The sequence below is a fragment of the Nuphar pumila genome, chromosome 8 (assembly GCF_984573655.1).
Source record: "Nuphar pumila chromosome 8, dmNupPumi1.hap1.1, whole genome shotgun sequence".
Taxonomy (NCBI): Eukaryota; Viridiplantae; Streptophyta; class Magnoliopsida; order Nymphaeales; family Nymphaeaceae; genus Nuphar; species Nuphar pumila.
In genome coordinates, this window is record NC_143256.1 from 121,183,568 (window position 1) to 121,204,596 (window position 21,029).

The following is a 21,029-nucleotide window of genomic DNA, read 5'->3' on the forward strand; positions in this document are numbered from 1 at the left end:
TGATAACTGATGCTAACGAACTCCGACGACTTGTGGTCGGTGCTCTGGTCGCGCCAGTCCCTGCTAAATTTGCATAGGAATCTGTCTCTGTCTGGCTCGCCCGTGAGTGGGAACCATCTGTGGCCGGCGTTGTGGCACCGGTATGATAAGTGGTCCTGCTAATGGTGGAAGTCCTAGTCGGCTCTCACTGTCTCAGGCTCTAGGTGGACCGAAATGAGATAATATGGGTTTGAGTTATGGGTCGGACTAGGATAGGGGTGTTGGGTTGGATATGGTATTGGGTTTTGGATCAGGGATGGGTTAATGGGTTGGTTCTAGTATGAGTATTGTGTCTGGTTGGTATAGTATTGGGATGATTTGTTCGATTGGATATGGATCAGGTCCAGTCCTAAGCTACTCGTCAGACCTAGAATGGGGTAGGTAGGATCATGGATCGAGTTAGGGTGTGAGAAGGCCTGGGTTGAACTTGATCCTTGATCCATAACAGGACAGGTCTGGTGTTGACCCGACTCAAGTTTAAACTCGAGCTCCGTTCAGGTCTGATATGGGCTTGGGTTGACTGGGGACCTGAATTGGAGATCAAAATTAATAGATTGGTTATGGTTCGGGGCGACCCGCGAACCAGACCCAACTGAGTAGGTTGGGTAAATGAGTTTAAGGTCCAGACCCGCTCTCTAAGACCCAAAGGATGGTCCCTGAGACCTGGGTTGGGAGCCCAATATCACAAGCTTGGGTCTGGACCCTATCGGGTCCGGATCCTCCCACCCACTGGGTACCACCACTCCCTGCACGCGGATGGCTTGCAACAGCGCCCCCACGCGCAGGCCTGGGACAGTGGACCAGGTCGGTCCCTGCTCGGGCTAACGTGGCTAGGCCAGCAACCTGGCCCAACGTCACGCTGGGACTTGGCGAGCCAAACCCAGGTTGCGACACTGGTGTTGGGGCACAAGGCTAGGCCTGCGCACCCCAGCTAACAATGGGAGGCGCGGCCAGAGCCTCGTGCTTAGTCTAGTAGGCATCGAGAGGTTGGTTAGTAGCCGTGATCGAGTCCATTGTTAGGAAAAGTACTAGGTTCAGAGCGGTGGTGCGACCATGAGGAATCAACTGGCCGGCTTCGGCTGCGGTGGCAATTGCTTGATTTTCTGCACCATCACCCACTCTCGCTCCCATTTTTAGCATGGAGGCCGCGTGCACTTCTTCGAATGACTCGATGGCTCTGAGTCGTTCTTCGATTCCATCCACGCGTCTCAACAAGCCAGCGACCTCTTTGCTGATGCACTGTAGATTTTCCTGAATCGTAGTCACCACTTCAAGCACCCGCAACACCGGATCTTCAACACCGGGTTCCTTACGTTCCTTGCCACGTGCCGGATCGATCCTCGCTTCATGAGATATCACGTTGTCGAAGGAGGAGCCATATGCTCTGATACCACTTTGATGCAGTGAGGGCACAGTGTTGTCACGATACTGGTGCTGATGTTGTTGCTTCTCGACACAATGGCAGAAAATGACAACCACGTAATCGGCCGGACGCTGACGCTAATGGCTTCGTGCGATGCACAGTCGTGCAACGTAAATAACGTAGAAATATGTGAAAGCAATGAAAAGAGAAGCTTGGAACAAGGAATCAAACTCAATGTATTTAAACGAAGAATCAACTAATGATGCCCACAGATTGATTCTACTAACAGGGAATAAAAAAAACAATACTGATAGAACAATAATAAAGTATTCAGACTGATAGAAGAAATCAAACACAAAATGACAAAGAAAATAGTAAAGAACGTGTGGCTAAAAAAATAACAGAGAGAGTTGTGTGATTTTCCAATAGGTTTTTTTTTTTCATGCAACCCTAGATTGGGCTATTTAAAAGGCTTCAGCTGGATCCAGATCTCGTGTCCAGTCTCGGACCCGAGACGAACTCTGCTTGCTATTGGATCTGGGGCGTCCCGGTTGTGCCCTCTATTCTCGCCTGGAGTAGGTACGAAGGGACCGCTTCTCTGCACCTCGGTACAGTGATCTGGATTGGATCCAATCATCCATCCCATGGTGCAAATCCGGTCCAATGCTTGGGTCAGGCTGTATAGGTCTGGGTCCATCCTGCTCTGCATCAAACCCCCTTGACCACACCCATTGTTTGGCCCAAAATCTGGAGGGTAAGCTTTGGTGTTTTTCTTGGAGGAGGAAAACCCAAATCATCCTGCAAAATGATGTCGCAAGTATAAGGGCATCCTTGCTTCTAAGTTGTGTGCCAGAAGGTCACTCCGACGATGAAGATCGGTTGCCAGAAAGGGGTGATCAATTGAGGAGAAGAGAGAGAGAGGTGAATGAGAAATAGAGGGCTTGGGACAGAAAGCGGTGGTCGGACGACACCTCGCTGGTTTATCAAAGGTGTTCGAACCACCGTAAAAGGTGGCAACCCACTGAAAGCATCACCTTAGTGTTGATTCATCAGAGATCTCCTGCAACTCCAGCTACTCTTCTCTCTCTCCTTTATTTTCCTAGAAAAATGAAAGAGGAAACCCTAATCGGGTTCTCCTTTTTTGTTTTTCCTTTTTTTTATAAGCATTTATATAAAAGGAAATTGTTTTTGAGGTTTGGTCCTTATAAATTTGTTATTTTCATTGAGGACCATTGTAAATTCAAAACCAAGGTTGTGTTTTTGGAATTTCCAAAAACATACCTGTCTGTTAGAAAAAATTTGTGATAGGGTCTCTTCTTGTCATTTTTTCAAAATCAGTCTCTACTTTTTTTTAAAGAATAGAAAGAGGTTGGAACTTTCACAGATTTACAGAATAAGGATTCTGATATATAGTTTCTAGAAAAGGGAGGTTATTGTTTTCTGAAATTATAAAAAGGTGACTTAATCTTTCTGTTTAACTCAAAAAATTACAGAAACACGGTTTTGTGTTTCAGTTTTATTTTTATTATGCAAAACCATTTTTTTGCTTTTTGTAAATTATAGAAATGGATCTTTAACCTACAAAATACCCCCTAAAGCCTTTTATTGATTGTGTTTATATTATTTGTTGAACTTATTGAATGTCTAAACTAAAATAAGAAACTTTATTGAATAATTATAGAATTTCTAGTTGAAAAATCTATTAATCCTAATACTTCTAAAATTGTTTAGGCATATGGCAAATCACATCATCATGGTGGAACTTTTCAAAATTGAGAAACTAAATAGAACTAATTTTGGAATATGGAGGAGAAAAATAGAATACCTACTGATGTATGATAATACATTATGCGTGTTGAACAAAACCAAACCTTCACTAACTGAAACATCCAGTAAAGAAAAAAAGGTGTGTAATAGGTTTGTAGAAGGTGATCAGCTTGCTCGAACCACTCTCCTCACATTCATGCAAGATGACCTCATTCAGGTATTCAAAGACTTTGACACCGCCAAGAAAATGATATAGGCGATTAAAGAGAAGTATGACATGACTTCTGAAATATATATACATCTCCAAAAGCAGTATAATTCATGCAAAATGAAAGAGTTTGAGAGTGTTGTTGACCATGTGAATCGTATGTTGGTGATGACTAAGCATTTAGCCATAGCTAAAAATATTATTCCAGAATGGATATAGATCTCCACCATACTGAACAACCTCCTTCCATCATGGAAAATGGTGTCGATAGCCATGAGGTTAAACCAGAAAAGTCTCACCCTAACTGAGCACCTTTTGCAATTGGCTTTTGAACAAAAGCACATGAATAAGGATAAGAAGTATGAATGCACAACAATCATTCCCCAGAACCTTCACGGGGACTTAAGCCCAAGGGTCCAACATTTAAACAATTTATGAAGAGCTTTAAGGGTCGGCCTGTGTAAAACAAAAATCTACGAGCAATTACTAAAGGTTCCTGCTTCTCTTGTGGAAAACATGGATACTTCAAGAGGGACAACCCAAACAAATCCAAGAAGGAAAAATCTAGGAAAGCAAGCAACAAATAAGTGTGAAGTGGTTTGTAATATTTGAGTCACTAATCACATATGGTGACCTCCTAGGTTGGTGGATTGACTAAGGGGCAATGCAACATATTTTCAAGACTAAGGAAGGACTTGTGAAACTAAAGGAATTGAAGTCAAGAGACCATAAGGTATATATGGAAAATAATACCTAGAGTGATGTGGTTAGAATAAGATCATATAGGCTTCAATTAGAAGGGACTAGTCTACTTTTGACCAATATATTATATGTACCTTTCATGAGAAGGAACATCTTATCTATAACAGACTTTGTCAAGAAGGGCTTTGAAGTATGTTACATTTGGAAAATGTGAAAAAGTAAAGCTCAGGGGTCACTATGATGTGGATCATGGTCTTTTTCACCTTAATATAACTCCTTTAAAGATTAATATAATGAATGTTTTTGGTATACTGATTGTGCAATGGTCATGGATGCATATTTATGGCTTTTAAGGATATGGCATGTGAACATAAATAAAATGAAAATAATATTAAGCATAGGGTTATTACCTTCACTTGAGAATATAGATTTTGAAAAATATAAACCATGCATATCCGAGAAAATATCTAAGAAACCATTTTCTAAGGGTAGTAGAGCATGTGAATTGCTAGCTATAATGCATCCAGATATATGTGATCCCTTAATAGTAGAAACAGATGAAAGAGAATCATATTTTGACACATTCATAGATGACTATTTGAGGTATAAATATATCTATCTAATTTCTAAGAAGTCAGAAAGTCTAGAAAGGTTTAAGGCATATAAATAGAACAAAACAGTGTAGCAAAAAGAAGGAATGATGTAGCTTTATACACCACAACAAAATGATGTAGCAAAAAAAAATAGAACTTTAATGAATATGATAAGATCCATGTTGTCACATGCAAGCCTTCTCAAGAAATTTTAGGAAGAAGCTATAAGCACTGCCATGCATATTTTAATAGAGTTTCTTCTAAAGTTGTAAATTTTATACCCTATGAATTGTGGACTAGCAGAAAGCCAAATTTAAGGCATTTGTGAAAATGGGGGTCGCATGTACATGTGTTAATTCTTAGTTAATTAAGGGATAAGTTGGATAGTAAGACTATCGAGTGTATCTTTATGGGGTACCCAAAGAGATCAAAATGTTATAGACTATATAATCCTGAAAAAGAATTGATAGAAAATAGGGAAGTGGAATTCATTGAAAATAAAAAATATGGTTTTGATCCTGAGGATGATGAAATCCATCTTGATATAATAAATGATTCAGGGGTACCAAATCAAGAGTTTGAGCATATGGATCCATTTGTGAATGACCAACAATCTTCACAACCTATGATCGGGCAGAAAATATCAAGAGCTCCTCCCTCTTATCTTAATGATTATTAGCTTTTCTTGAGTGAAAAACTATGTTATTTCATGAATTTGGATAAAACTCTTGATAACCTAAGTTTTAAAGATACAATTGCCTCTAATGAATTTAAACTTTGAGTAGAGGCAATGAGAGATGAGTTGGACTCCATAGAAAAGAATAAAGTTTTAGAACTGACTACTTTGCCTAAGAATTTTGAGGCAATTGGTAGTAAGTGGGTTCTCAAAAAGAAACTCAAGGCTGATGAAAATATTTATAAGTTCAAGGCAAGATTAGTTGTGAAAGACTATTCTCAATGTGAGGGTATAAATTATGATAAAACTTATTCTCTTATAGAAAAATTGACTTCTATTCGTATGATTTTGGCACTGGTAATTTATTTTGATCTTGACCTATATCAAATGGATATGAAAACAACTTTCTTGAATGGTGAATTAAAGAAAACCATATTTATACAACAAGCTGAAGACTTTAAAATTGAAAGTCAAGAGGATAAATTATACAAGTTGAATAAATCCTTGTATAGGCTTAAGCAATGGTACTTGACATTTTATAAGGCCATATCTAAGTTGGGTTATGCGGCAAACAATTTGGATCACTGAGTATATGCCAAAAAAAGTGGGAGTAAGTTTACTGTTTTGTCTCTCTATGTTGATAATATATTAATAACAGAAAATGACATAGACATGATAAATGAGATTAAGTCTTGGTTAAGTTCTCGATTTGAAATGAAGAATATGGGTGAAGCCTCATATATTCTTAGAATAAAAATTCAAAGAGATAAAAAATTAAGATTGTTATATTTAGTCAAGAAAAATATCTTAATCATATTCTAAAGAGATTTAGAATGAAAAGTACTAAGGCAAAGGGTACTCCTGTGATTAAAGGTTTAAGATTAAGTAAGAATGATTGTCCAAAAGATGAACAAGAGAAATTAGATGTTCTTTATGCTCAAGAAATTTGAAGCCTGATGTATACTATGCTTTGCACTAGACCTGATATAAGCTTTGTTGTGAGTCTAGTAAGTAGATACTAGAGCAATCCTAGGCTCCTTCATTAGGAGGTAGTGAAAGAATTTTTTTGTTATCTAAAGGAAATTAAAGAACTCAAGCTATGCTATCACGCAGATAGGCTAATGCTTATGGGTTATTCTGATACAGATTTTGCTAGTGATATAAATAAAGAAAAATTCATCCCTAGTTGTGTATTTATTTTAGGAGGTGAGGCAGTTGCATGGTCATGCAAGAAACAAGGGTGTGTAGCACAACATATCCAAGAAACTGAATATATGGCCTGTAATATGGTGGTCACTTTTAGTGTTTGAATAAATCATTTCCTAATTGATTTGAAATTGGATATTCCAAAAGATCCGGTTCAAATTTATTATGATAATAAAGCTGCTATACATTTGTTTCATATATGAGCAAATAGCTCTAAGAGTAAGCATATTGAAGTCAAATATTAATATGTACATGATTTGCTTATGAAAAATGAGATAACAGTTGATTATGTTTCTTCAGGTGTTATGGTGGCAAATCCATTAACCAAGGCGGAAATTGAGAAGGTTTTTACAAGTCCATTGAAAACGTGTAAACAAAGTACTACTCAAGAATGTTTGCCAACACATAAGTCATTTAGGGAATAAAGCTTGGCAATATAGGTTGTCCCTTATGACCAAGTGAGAGATGTAAGGTAATATGGCCATAAGACAACCATTGGAATATGATTCCAACGGTTGTGTGCTCTCATGTTACAGGCCAACAAGCCTGAAACAATTAACTACAAAAATAAAAATAAGAAGTAAAATACAGATAAGCAATATACATTGAAAGTACATAATTACAAAGACTGGTTAAGGGGAACCCTTGGGGTGAAGGGACATTTCTCCATTGGACATGACCCTAATCCAACCCCCTTTCACTGTGATAAAAGTGGCCTTAGAGGCCAGATTCAGATATAGAGAATTATAGAAAGAATTATAAAACTTACAAAAATAAAAAATGTTGAGAGGGTGTGATTTAAAGCCAACTGTGTGTGGCGATTTACTGCATCAGTGTATGCCCAAAACCCCGAGTTTGCATCTCTACATCGCTTCCGCGCATCTAGCATCGGATCCTACATGAAGGAGGCAAGATTAGCTGAAATATAGTTATTAGTTCAATGATGCAAGGTGACCTTGCTTTTTAGGGTAAGAAGAGGTAGAGTAACTGTCTCAAGCCAATATCTTAATATAAGGAGCAATGATGCTGAAGTAACCCATCCATCGAGACTTGATCTACATCCAACACATTTACGATCACATACCACAATTGTCCAACTTTCACAACTTCAGCACCAACTTTCCTTTTTCTTTTTTTCCAAAAAACATGAAGGTAAAGCGGCAAATCTATGCACAAATTCCAAAGGGTGTGTGGAAACATGCAAATGGAATAGGCCATCTCTACCATTTTGGACTCTTGAATTTCCAAATTCTTGGACTCCAAATCCCCATCCAATCTTGGCGCACCCAAACAGAGCCTTAAAAGTAACTAGCTAATAAAGAAGACAATTGAGACTTGGAAGAAAAGCTGCTAAGGGAGATATCTATATCTATATTACTTATAAAGGAGCGATTAAGGGGAATTAGTGAACAAAAAATTAGTTGTGCTATAATGTTTTCAAAATGACAAAGGTGAGTTGGTGTGCAGAATGTCTTTAATAAACCCTCATCACACAACTTTTATAAAATGACAAAAAATTGCCTTGGTAGTTTTTAGTGTCATTTTTGTTAAATTATTTGTGGTTAGAATGTACTTTAGTTAACCTAGAGAGAGATTAGAAAAGCTATTTCTATGGGGTTTCTGCTGAGAGTTACAGAGGGAGAAGTTAGTAAAGCTATTTATATGGGATCCTGAGAGAGAGAGACGGGCGTCCTACCCACATATCCTACCATAAAAAACGATTCTAAATTGGATGCATGCTTGTCAACATTTACTATTTCTTTTGAGAAAACATTTAAAAATTCACCCATTTAAGTAGTTACACCACAACCTAATTGCCCAACTAAAATATATTATGTTAACCAAGGCAATGGTGATGTTGATGGCGCTTATGCATGTCTAGCAGTACTTGATTTGTTCATGTTTGGACTGTGTGTGCCCTGCATGTGGCTCATTTGTAAGGACAGGTCATTTTCTAGTAAAATATTTTATTTCTCTGGCGACAAGGAACCCTCACCAAAGCGAGGAAAAACCTCGGGCGACGCGCCACGCTCACCCTGCCTTACTGGCCCACCTTTGAAAGCTACAGACACACCCCTGTGCCAGCGGAGTTTAATCTGTTTCTAGTAAAATATAATGGAGTGAATGCAGCTAAGTAAGATTCATAAAGTGGATCTTAGGTAGTTTGATTAAAGCCTGACGATGATGATAAAGATGACTTACTTGTAGAGTGTTGAGAAAATGAGAGAGGTTTTAATAGTGTGTGTGTGTGTGTGTGTGTGTGTGTGTGTGAAACAGGGCAATTCTGAGATGGACCATGGTTGTCTGGGATCAGGTCTAGCCCTTCCTGCTGTGGACCATAGTCCTGCTCCAAAAGATCACATTCAGATTCAGAAATAGGGATCTGATGCAGGTTGGATCTGGGGATCACAATAGTATCATGGGGTGAGATGGATAGAAACAATGCATCATCTTTTGTAGTAAAACTGAAATGGGTTGGACCTGATTCAGATCCAGATTCTATTCAAATGATTGTCATTGGGAGTGGATCTCCATGAGATCTGACCAAACAAAACCCGTTTCAGTGTTTGGGTCTAAAACAAATATGGATCTAAAGATGAGAACTCGGATCAAGGTTGGATCTTGGCCTAGTGAATAATGGACCCTGTAAAAGTGGGTCTATAAACAAGATTTTGCATAGGAAGTCGACGCGGGCTCGGCCCTGAAATTCTGAACCCGAACATGGATTCAGTAAGACCAGGCCACAGTCAAGTTATATAAATAATAACAATTTTTTGTTTTTGATATTTATATGAAGAAACCACCCCCAAAGATCAAAGACCTAGCTCCGCTGGATCTGCCTGCCGTACTTAAGGTCACGTAAAACTCCGTAGGTTTACCCCTTGACCCCAGAGAGTCGCCACTCTCATAGTAACAAAAGTTGAAAATGAAAAATATGACGGACAAAATTCTTGTCAGAAATTGGATTTTTTTTGTTCTGTCAGATTTTTGTCATAAAAAGACATAAACAAAATAAATAAATTAGAAACAAAAATATGTAAAAGGGAATAATAAATTTAAGAGCACATAAAAATACAACCCATTTTTCCTAAGAAATAGCTGCTAAAAACAAAAATATCATGATAAATTTGTTATTTTTTGTTAAAACAATAATATTGTGATAATTTAAAAATATAATACTTCCGTGGGTGACTAAATAACATAATTATTGCAAAATTGTAACAATATCACTAATATTATGTCACTATTTGAAAACTAGGACACTTCGACCTGAACATGCAAATCATATTCACAAATATGAGACATTTTTTTAAAACTTTCATGATCTTGTCGCCACGTTTTCAAAAAATGATATAATCTCTAAAAATATAATATATTCTATGATATTATCATGTTATTATCTTGATATTTATATTTTTTTATACATTTATTTATTGTTAAATTTTTTCTTATAAATTATATGTTTTCTTATATATTTTTAATTTGAACCGATCCTTTCCGTGTCCGTCCCTACAAAGGAGGTGCAAAGCGGGCAACCAAAGTCCATTTTGCTTACCCTGTGCTCTCTCTCTCTCTCTGTGTGTGTGCCGCGGAAGCAGAAGAAGAAGGGCGAGGAGGAAGGCAAGAATAGAAGGTCTCTCTCTCTCTCTCAATTGAGCGATACCCCAAATGTATTATTTTCTTTCTTTCTCTTTTCTTTGGTCTCCGTTTCTGCCGAGTCCATCGACGAACCAACAGGAATTCCCCAAGATCAGAGCCAATTTTGGGGCATCTGTTCTCTCAGAGGCGCAGATGGTGCTGAAGGGTAGAGAGTTTTGCACTTGTTTTTTGGGGTTTCTTTTTTTCTTTGTTTGAACTTATTTAATTATGCTTGCCGAATTGTTTCTTGTAAGTTGCTACCCTTCACTGCATATATCGGGTTATATATTCTGCTGCCAGCGTCTATTTGGTCGATAGCGATGCGATTCTTCATGACCAACATTAACCGCAATCGAGTTACATCGTTGAAACTGTAAAACTTGGATGGGATCACTCCGTTTCACTCAATCTGACTCAGGGCGTCAACTACATTGATTTTGATTGGTGTCCATAAATCTGAATAACTTAAATCTCTTCAATTCGTGGAAAATTCTCACTGATGTTTGCGTTTCCTGGTATACCCTGTGAGTACCAACTTAGTTTTGAAGTTCATTACTTAATAGAAAAGTTATATCATGACTTGTTTATTCATTGACGGGAAGAGTAGTGGAATTCTAACTAAATAATGGTTAATGCATGGGTACTTTTCGGAATGGGATCTTACAAAAGAGTTGCAATTTCAACAGAATTAGGATCATTCTTGGGCATGTGGATGGTATGGCGCTCTAGCGCCATTGAGGACTCTTGAGATTTTTTTTGTTATATGGCCTAAATGGGCATTTTTTTGCTGTCTTTTCGAGAAATGGATGCTTTAGTGTTTTGACCTAAAATGAAGAATTGAAGTTTCCTTCTACAACTGCATCTATGTTCAGCGGCTTTTGGATGACATGATATGCAATGAACATGATTACGAGTGTTAGCACTAATGACAAGCTATTGACATGCATTTTTTCACCCATCTCATGCCTATGTCACATAGATATGGATACAAGAGCGGGATATGATGCAGATACGCTTTGGACAATTCGATCATTTTAAAAAATTAGGACATGAGGACATGGCCGTAGATAGGGATGGCAGTGGGGCGGGGTGGGGGACAAGGTCTCCACCCCCACCCCGCCTCAAGATTAGAACCTCCATCCCCGCCTCCATCCCCGGCAGGGATGGATTTTAACCTCCACCCCCGCCTTCATCCCCATTTCATGTCCTCCATCCCCGGTTCAAACGGGGATGAGGCGGGGCGGGGCGGGGCGGGGCGGGGATATTGTGGGGAAAAGTGATGGGGACGGGTTGGGGCGGGGACGAGGCGGGGATCATGGCGGGGACGGGGTGGGGTGGGGAAAAGTGTACGTCCATCCCCGCCTCCATCCCCGAACGGGGATGGATTTTAACCTTCGTCCCCACCTCCATCCCCGTTTCATACCCTTCATCCCCGGTCCAAACGGGGCGAGGCGGGGCGGGGCCCCGCTTTCCCCTAGTCCACTGCCATCCCTAGCTGTAGACACATATAAATGTATGTGTGTGTGCATGTGTAAAATAACAATTCTAAATCACTATAATTAGGAACATCAAATAATGAAGCTAAGTTGAAATTGAAATGTAATGTAATTGATGACAAATTTTTAAAGAAAAAGAACTCAAGTGAATATGAAATAAGTAAAAAGATCATAAAAAGAATAGATAAAGTTAATGACACAATGTTGACTGTGCATAAAACTTGTTTGACTGTGTCCATGAAGCGTCATATCGTATCTATGAAGTGTCCGAGTGTCATGTCATATCGACACGGGATACACATGCTAAATGTCCATGTGACATAGTCTCATGCCTTACAATCGATGTACACATATACTTTGTTTGTCTTTGAGAGATACTTGCTACGTATTTGTACAGAAAGGGATTTCAACTGCTCAACAGCTTCAATGTTTTCATTGTTTGGTGTAGGAAATGGCTGATGATGCCGGTGATAAGCAGCCTGCTGTCGAACATTTAACTGCTTCTAATAGTAAAAAGAATGATCAAGCTACAACTCAACCAAGGAAAGGAATCCTGTCTCGCATTTGGCATGGAATTTTCAATAGGGGTGGAGATGACTTTGAGAAGAAGTTGCAATATTTGTCCAAAGAAGAAGCTTCTGTTCATTCAAGGATGAAGAGGAGGGCTCAAAGTTGGCGATCTGCGGCCAGGAATATTATTATTTACTCAGTGCTTTTGGAGGTAGCAACCGATCCCTATCAATCTGACGGCACTATGTCTTGAACATCTGTGATGCACATTTTTATTGGAAAATGCATGTATTATGTTAACTAACAATTTTATGAATTTTGACATACACACAGATGCACAAGTACAGACACACGCACACATGATGATTCTGTATGCTCGAGTGTGCAACACACATAGGTAATTATTCTGCAAGCATGCATGACTGCCTGCATGCTCTACCTGCTTCAGTGATGGTGGTGATGGGAGACATCATTTCATTTACAGCACACCCATTTATTTGGATACCGTTGGTATCAATAAATAGTTGATTTGAGACTCAGTTCGACTAAGTAAAATTCATTCCTTTGACCGAATATGGCTGCTGCCATCCACCAGTTTGGGCTAATCCAATTATTGAAAGTACCATAAAATGTTAGTGTACCACGGACGTGATATGGCCAATTATGCACACACACATATGCATGCTCTCTCTCTCTCTCATTTTTGCTAATGTCCTTGGTACCAATAGATGGATTGGTGTTAGACTCCTTTTTTTACCAAACAAAACCCATTCCTTTGATAGGCACAAGGTTGGTGCCACTCCATCAGTTTTTGGTCAAACTAACACTAGATACTGCTGAAAAATGCTAGTATATTGCTATCATATCACCGACATGGTGCACTCAATTAGACACAGCATTTTCATTTTCTCTTGTGTGTGTGTGCATAAAATCATGCTACTTGTGAAGGACAGTTTCTCATATCTGGAGTTCCTTACTTTTTGCCAATGGTTTTAAACTCGTAAAATCTTAATATCAAATACAATATATTCATGTATCCCTTTCATGTGATTGTTTTTTTCAGTCATGCGACCTGTGAAAATTCAACTTTTTTGTAACGCTTCAATTTTTATTATGATCAGCTTTTCCTTGTTCATTTTTACCTGCAAGAGCATTAGTATTTCATTTTCTGAGTAGTTTGGAGAGTGCTACTATCTCATGTTTTTCTAGTGCATATAGAACTACATTTGTATGTAAATAACTTAAATCCAAGACAGATTGCTTATTTCAATTAATGCTTCTTAGGCTGCTGCTCTGGTTTATGCAATCATGACAACACGATCATTGGATCTAAACTGGAAGATGAGAGCGCTAAGGGTGTTGCCTGTATTTGCTGTTCCTGGTTTGGCAGCTGCTATTTACTCAACACTTTCCAGCTGTACAAGGATGTGTAAGGCAGAAATCTACTTTTCAGAGATTTGTCTTAGGATTTTCTTTTCTTCTCAAGTAGTCTTGAATTACCATTTTTACCATTTTCTGCATGTAGAAGGAAAAGAAGACCAGCAGCTTAACTAAATGGTTTATCATTTCCATGTTTGGTTTTAGATTTTCATTTCTTTTGTTCTTGCAATGTTTTATAGAATGTTATATGAATCCAATGTTTTTTCAAAAGACGCTTTTATCTCTTTATTCATTTTTTTCCTTTTATCAACATGTGGAGATCGAGAAACCACATAGGTTTGGTAAATATATTCTTTGAGATGGACTGTTTCCCTTGTTGGCACATCAATGTGATCAAGACAGAATGTAAAGAAAAAACAGCTTGGGAAAAGAAAAGTGAAAATCCATATGTACCATGAGTCATTGACATAGTCATGACAAACAAACCATCACAATCCTTATGCCATGAGCATAGGTGCAGGAATTTGAATCTAAGGCTTCTCATGGATGATGGATTGATGGTTATAAAGAGTACAGTGGGAAATGGTCAAGCTCAAGATCAATGCTTGGACTGTTTTGGTATGTTCGTTCTTCCTGTGATGGCCACTTATTACAACTGACCTTATATTTTGATCGTTCATGATAACTTTTGGAGTTATCATCTGGCACAAGAATATGCCTTGTATCCTTTTGGGGATTTGCAAAAGACAATGCCAAATTTATGAGAAAAAATAAAGATGGAGTATTTGGTGTTTCAATTACCATTTTTTCTAATCCTTTTTCATCTGAGACGAGAAGACACTTGGACAGATACAAATAGGGACGGACCCAGAAACTTTTATTTGTGTGGAGGGTGGGGGGGCAAACATAAACAAGAAATATACAATATCAAGATAAGAGAGCCAAAGCATGAATAAAAAATATACAAAATTGAAGATTAAATTAATATATAAAAAGTACAATCAATATTCGGTCTATGTTAACAAAATATAAACAAAAGAAAAGGCAAAAAATAATTGTTTCTTAATATTTTACATTTTAACTCAATCAGCTAACAAAATGGAACCCGACGTTTTTTAATATCTTGAAAATCTTCTATAATTGAATATGTACTAAATTTAGATGCAATTTCTCTTTCAATGTATAACATCAAAGCATCCCTCAGAAACTCATTTTCAATTTTGTTTTAAAGCCTAGTTTTGATAATATTCATAGTTGAAAATGCCCGTTCTGTTGTTGCAGTAGAAATAGGAAGAGTAAGCACAAGTACAACCACCCGAAAAACAAGTTGATAGATTCTTGATTTGTTGGTGCTAACCAACCATTGTCACAAATCAGAAATATTTGATAATCTTTGAAATTCTGAATCTTGAACTACATTACTTTGATAATGGTGAAGTTCTGGTTCCTATCATTATTTTTCAAAATTCGCACAATCTTGCAGATAAAACTCTTTTACCAACTGACAAGTATCATTGGTTCTAAAAGAGTTTTATCTGCATTATATTTGTCAGCTGGTAAAAGAGTTTTATCCGCGAGATTTTGCAGATTTTGAAAAGGAACGATTAGAATTATAACTTCACCATTATCAGAGTAATGTAGTTCAAGATTCAGAATTTCAGAGATTGTCAAATATTTCTGATTTGTGCCAATGGTTGGTTAGCACCAATAAATCAAGAATCTATCAACTTGTTTTTCGGGTGGTTGTACTTGTGCTTACTCTTCCTATTTCTACTGCAACTACAGAACAAACATTTTCAGCTATGAATATTATCAAAACTAAGCTTCGAAACAAAATTGAAAACGAGTTTCTAACGGATGCTTTGATGTTATACATTGAAAGAGAAACTGCATCTAAATTTAGTACAAATTCAATTATAGAAGATTTTTAGGATATTAAAGAATGGCGGGTTCCATTTTGTTAGTTAATTGAGTTGAAAAGTGAAATATTGCGAAATAATTATTTTTTGCCTTTTCTTTTGTTTATATTTTGTTAACATGGAACGGATATTGATTGTACTTTTTATATATTAATTTAATCTTCAATTTTGCGTATTTCTTATTCATGCTTTGGCTCCCCTATCTTGATACTATACATTTTTTGTTTATGTTTGGCCAACCCCCCAATAAAAGTTTCTGGGTCCGTCTCTGGATGCCGCGATGAGACATCCTAAGTGGTGAGAAGCTAGGACCTAAGAGATGAATGCACTAGAAAAAAATCAAACATGGGAAGTGGTACCATTACCAGAAAGAAGCCCAAGTGGGTGCAAATGAGTGTACATGCTCAAGTATAAGGCAAATGGATCCACTGAAAGGTACATGGCACATTTGGTGGCTGAAGGGTATAGTCAACTCTATGGAGTAGATTATCAAGAAAATTTTGCTCCAGTGGCTAAATTGATATCAATAAGAGTCACTACACCCGCTTGATGTAAAAAAGCAAGTTCATTTGAATGAGGAAATATATATGACCTTTCCTACATGGTTCAATGTATCCAATGGGAAGAATGAAGTTTGTAGATTGAAGAAATCTGTTTATGGTTTGAAGCAATCACCAAGATTTTGGTTTGAGGGATTCAACATGACCATTATCCAATTTGGTTATAAGAAAGGCACTAGTGATCATACCCTCTTTACGAAAGGTGAGAAGAAATTGTGAATTCTTATTATTTATGTTGATGATATTATGATAGCTGGAGATAAAATAGAAGAAATTTAGAAACTGAAAAATCATCTTTATAAGGAATTTGATGTCAAGGATCTTGGCCCTCTACATTATTTTTGGGGGATTGAAGTGTTGAGATAAGAAAGGTATAATGTTGTCCTAAAGAAAGTATGTGCTTAATTTGTTGGAGGAAGCAGGAATACTTGGATTCAAAACAGTAGATACACCAATAGATCCAAATCACAAGTTGAGATTGTACGAAGATGACAAAAATTGAAGATGTGGCAAAATATCAAAGAATAGTGGTTAAACTTATCTTACTATCACTCAACCTGATATTTCTTATGCAATGGTTGTGGTGAGTAGATTTATACATGGGCCTTCAAAACCTAATACAAATACAATATATTGCATCATGAGATACCTAAAGCAAAATCCAAGAAGAGGAATTTTATATGCTAACCATGGTCACTTCAATAATCATATATATGTGGATGCAGACTGGGCAGGAGCTGTTGAATATTGAAGATATGCTTCGGGCCACTGTTCTTTGGTTGGTGGGAGCCTAGTTTCATGGAAAAGTAAGAAACAAACTGTTGTGGTTACGTCAAGTGCAGAAGTCGAGTATCGAGCTATGGCTCATGGTATCGTGAAGATTTATGGTTGAGATCTCTCCTTTCAGAGTTAAAGATTAGGCTTGATTCACCTATCCCTTTATTTTGTGATAATAAAATCACCATTCAAATTGCATCTGATCCAGTTTATCATGAAAAAACTAACCACATTGAAACGGATTGCCATTTTATAATAAAGTTTAAACCAAGTTCTCCCTTTGTCAGGTTCGTACTCAATATCAATTGGCAAATATCTTAACCAAGGGTGTAAAAACCTATGTTACATGGACACTTCTACTAGGTGTTGGTGTTGGACATGGCTCGACACCGACACCGACATCAGCAGGCCTAGACGCGGCCCCGACACACCATTTTTAAAGGTTGAAGTGTCCAAAAAATTGGACATAGTGTGTCGAGCGTTTGACACTTTGAAGCATATTGGACATGCTGTGTCCATAGCGTATCAGAGAGAGAGAGAGAGAGAGAGAGAGAGAGATTCATAACCCCCTTCCTTTTTCCTTTTTTTTTATTAATGAGGTACAACCTCTCATTAATGAGGGGAGATTTCCTGTGGAAAAGAAGAAGAATAATAAGAAGAGAGAGAGGGTTTCATAAACTCCTCTCCTTTTTGCTTTTCTATTAATGAGGTAATCTCATTGATGAGGTGCAGCCCTCTCATTAATGAGGGAAGATTCCCTCTTTTTCATCCCTCAACTTTTAAAAAAGAGAGGAAAGAAAGGTTGCCTAGAAAATTCCCATTTCTTTTTCATTAATGAGAAGTACATCCCTCATTAATGAGGATGAAGAGAAAAGCCCCTTCATTTTTTTAAACATGAGGGAAGAAAAGAGACTGCTTTATGCCACCTCCTTCCTTTTCCTCTCTCATTAACGACGAGAGAATAGAAGCAGCCTCTCCTTCCTCTCTCTTGTTTTTATAGAAAAGAGAAATTGAAATTTATTTTGTTTTATAAAAAAATAAAGCAAGACCTGCCGTGTCCAATACCGACACCCATGTCAGTGTCCAAGTAACATAGGTGTAAACAGATCAAGGTTACAAGATATTAGTAGCAAGTTGGGGATGTTTGATATATTTTCCTAACTTGAGGGGGTCTGTTGAAGGTGTTATAGTATTTATTAAGGGCATATTTGTCCTTTAGTTCTTATTCAAAAGTGTTATTACTTTTTTTGTTTTCAAGGCCATTTTGGTCACAACACCTGTGTAAATGAGATGTATTATGAGTAGAGAAATGAGAATACAAAATATCTTTTTGCCTTGACTATTTCTCTCATCTATCCTCATCTCCGTCATCTATTCTTATATTCCTTTCATCTTTGCTTAATACAAGAGCATCACCTATAACCATGGTAACGTGAACAGTTGGTGCATTTCTTTAACATAATTAAAAAGTTGTGTGCTTTTCTGAAAGCACTTTCGGAGGGGCAAATGGTAATTTCAGCACACATTCACTAGCAACTTTGAGAGAAGGAAACTCTGGACCTTTTTAATTAAATCTACACATTTTGGAACGGGGATGCTGCTATTTTGTAAGTGCCTATACCTATTTCGATGTGTAAACCAGTAATCGTTCATTTTAGGGCAAGTTTTGATGTTTAATTTTCGAATTCATGATTTTACTATGTTAAGTGTAAGTTTTTAATAAACTATAGCAAAAATGAATAGATTTTGGTATCTTGTTGTAGTTTCAGAGTTGCTGCAAAGAAGAGAAAGAGGAGAATAGAGGAATAGGCAGGTTCAGAATTCACATTTCCCCAATGTGGGAAAGTGTGGTATACTTGCTATTATATATCAAACAATAACAATAAATTACAACATTAACCCCATATGAAATACAGAACTTACATAACTGATGGGTAATAACAGAATACAGAAAACTAATAAAAGAACATCACCACACGTGAGAATCATGACAGCATATGGATCTGGTCAGGTCTGATCTACATTAAATAGAGTGGATTCAGATCCAAGAGAAGCCCCTGATCATGTCTCAATAGCCTCCTTTAAGTTGTACATGGTTTTTACCATGGACAACTTGTTCTTCAAATACCAAAACTTTTGCACAGTCAACCCTTTCGTGAACAAATCTGCTATCTGATTCTTTGTTCTCACATTTCACCTTCAACTCCCCATCTTCAATTTTGTGTCTAATGAAATGTTGATCAATCTCAATGTACTTTGTCCTGTCATGCTGAATGAGATTTAGTGATATCCTTATGGCACTTTGGTTATCACAAAATAATATCGATCTTGACACTTTTTCTTCCAACTCAGTCAAAAGAAACCTTATTCAGGTCAATTCTGAAGTAGCCGCTTCCATGGTCCTGTAATCCACTTTCGCGCTTGACCTGAAAACTGCTCTTTGCTTTCGACTACTCAACACCACTAAGTTTCTGCCAATATATACACATTAGCCGAAAATAGACCTCCTCTCATCTGGATCTTCTTCCCAATCCGCATCATAAAATGCCATTAGCATTAATATGTCCTTGCCCTGCGATCTCCTTTTATATACCAATCCTTAATTGTCAAAAGCTCTAGTCGAAGCCTAGGAGGAAGACCCCTAAAGGGACTAATCGGTGTAGACGGGACCAAAAAAATGAAACATCAAGAAAAACAAAAATATTAAAATAAATAGTTAAATTTAGTAACACACATATGATTGTAATTATGAATAAAGTGTGTAATTCAATGTAACATATTGCAAAATTCATAAAATTGCATAACATTGAACATAAAAAATTATATGTATAGAGGGATAGCATTTGCTACCCTCGTCGGTAAGTAACCCCCTAGTTACCACTCATAGGGGGAAGTTGTTTTGACCAAATCCGACCTCCTTAATGTGTTCAACATTGTCAAAATAGTAGAAATTGACCCTTGGATCATAGTTTTTTATTGTAAAAATATGTTTTTTTGAGGTTTGAAAATTTGATGCATCATAGGACAATGATTTTTCCGCCCTCATAAAATCTGACATATGGAACAAAAAAACATGATCTAAAGGTCAGTTTCTACTAAATATATGGATCACAACTGAAGGGTCAGATGTGAAAAAAAAGAGGAAAATAAAATATTAGATTTTTCACTAGGGGTTCCTTACCCACTAAGGTAGCAAACATTAAATTTTCTCACTAGGGGTGTCAGCCCAAGCCCAAGGGCATAGCGAAGAAGAGATGATGTGTAACGCCCTGAAATCTTAACCCAAATTCTTGAGGATTTTTTTTTTCAATACAGCGGAAACCAGTCATATCATAGGGCTAAGCATTCCAGAACATTATAGATGGAGCAAGACCAAAACATTCTTTTCATTTCAATATCAATGAAAATTTAGATCAGAGTCCTCACACTATCCTTGGCACAGTAAATCCAAAATCCCGATCGAAGCCTCATCCTGCAGCCGCTCCTAACTCCAATTCTTCACCTGAAATTTATAGGATTTAACTACAACTGTCTAAGTAGGAAATCTGTAACTTTTAATGCGGTATATCATGAACCCAGCATGTGATATGGGTGTCAAGTATGATGTTCAATATATTCCAAAAATAAACAAATGGTTATGCTGCGATAGTCAACAATTTATCAGAAGTTAACTGGCAGGTAACATCAATAGCAACATTTATATATATATATATATATATATATATATATATATATATATATATATATATATCCCACAACCACAATATGAATCCACACAATTATTCAGAGAAATGCAATTATGACAATTCATAATTCAGGTACGCATTCATACCACAAGGTACATCCATTATGCATAAAGAGACATTAAACCATACCATGATGCACAATTTTAGTACAACAAAACATTAAATATACATTGAAAGTTAAACATCACGCATCCACCAAACATATAACAATTAAGGAAACATATACCATATGCATGTTCTAATGCATAGCAGGAAAATGCATGACTTATGTGTAATGCATGAATCCTCTTATTATCTTTCCTTAAGTTTCTCTTCCATATGCATGCCCTATTAAATGCATACAATTTAAGTTCCTCTTTTTAATTACCGTTGCCCGCGGATACACCAAACGGGTATAAACTCCGAGGTCAAGTAAGTTCACAGGGTAGCTTAACACACAATTTGTATT

General features: G+C 37.2%; 1 protein-coding gene across 1 annotated transcript in view; it reads left to right on the plus strand.

Moving 5' to 3' along the window:
* The first annotated feature begins 10,100 nt into the window (after nucleotides 1-10,100).
* LOC149830463 (uncharacterized protein At2g24330-like) overlaps nucleotides 10,101-21,029 on the plus strand; it is a 53,353-nt gene continuing 42,424 nt past the window's right edge. The window contains exons 1-3 of the mRNA XM_090016527.1: nucleotides 10,101-10,188; nucleotides 12,138-12,410; nucleotides 13,484-13,628. Coding sequence (XP_089872653.1) covers nucleotides 12,141-12,410; nucleotides 13,484-13,628 — 415 coding nt within the window. The 5' untranslated portion in view covers nucleotides 10,101-10,188; nucleotides 12,138-12,140. The remainder of the gene's footprint in view (nucleotides 10,189-12,137; nucleotides 12,411-13,483; nucleotides 13,629-21,029) is intronic.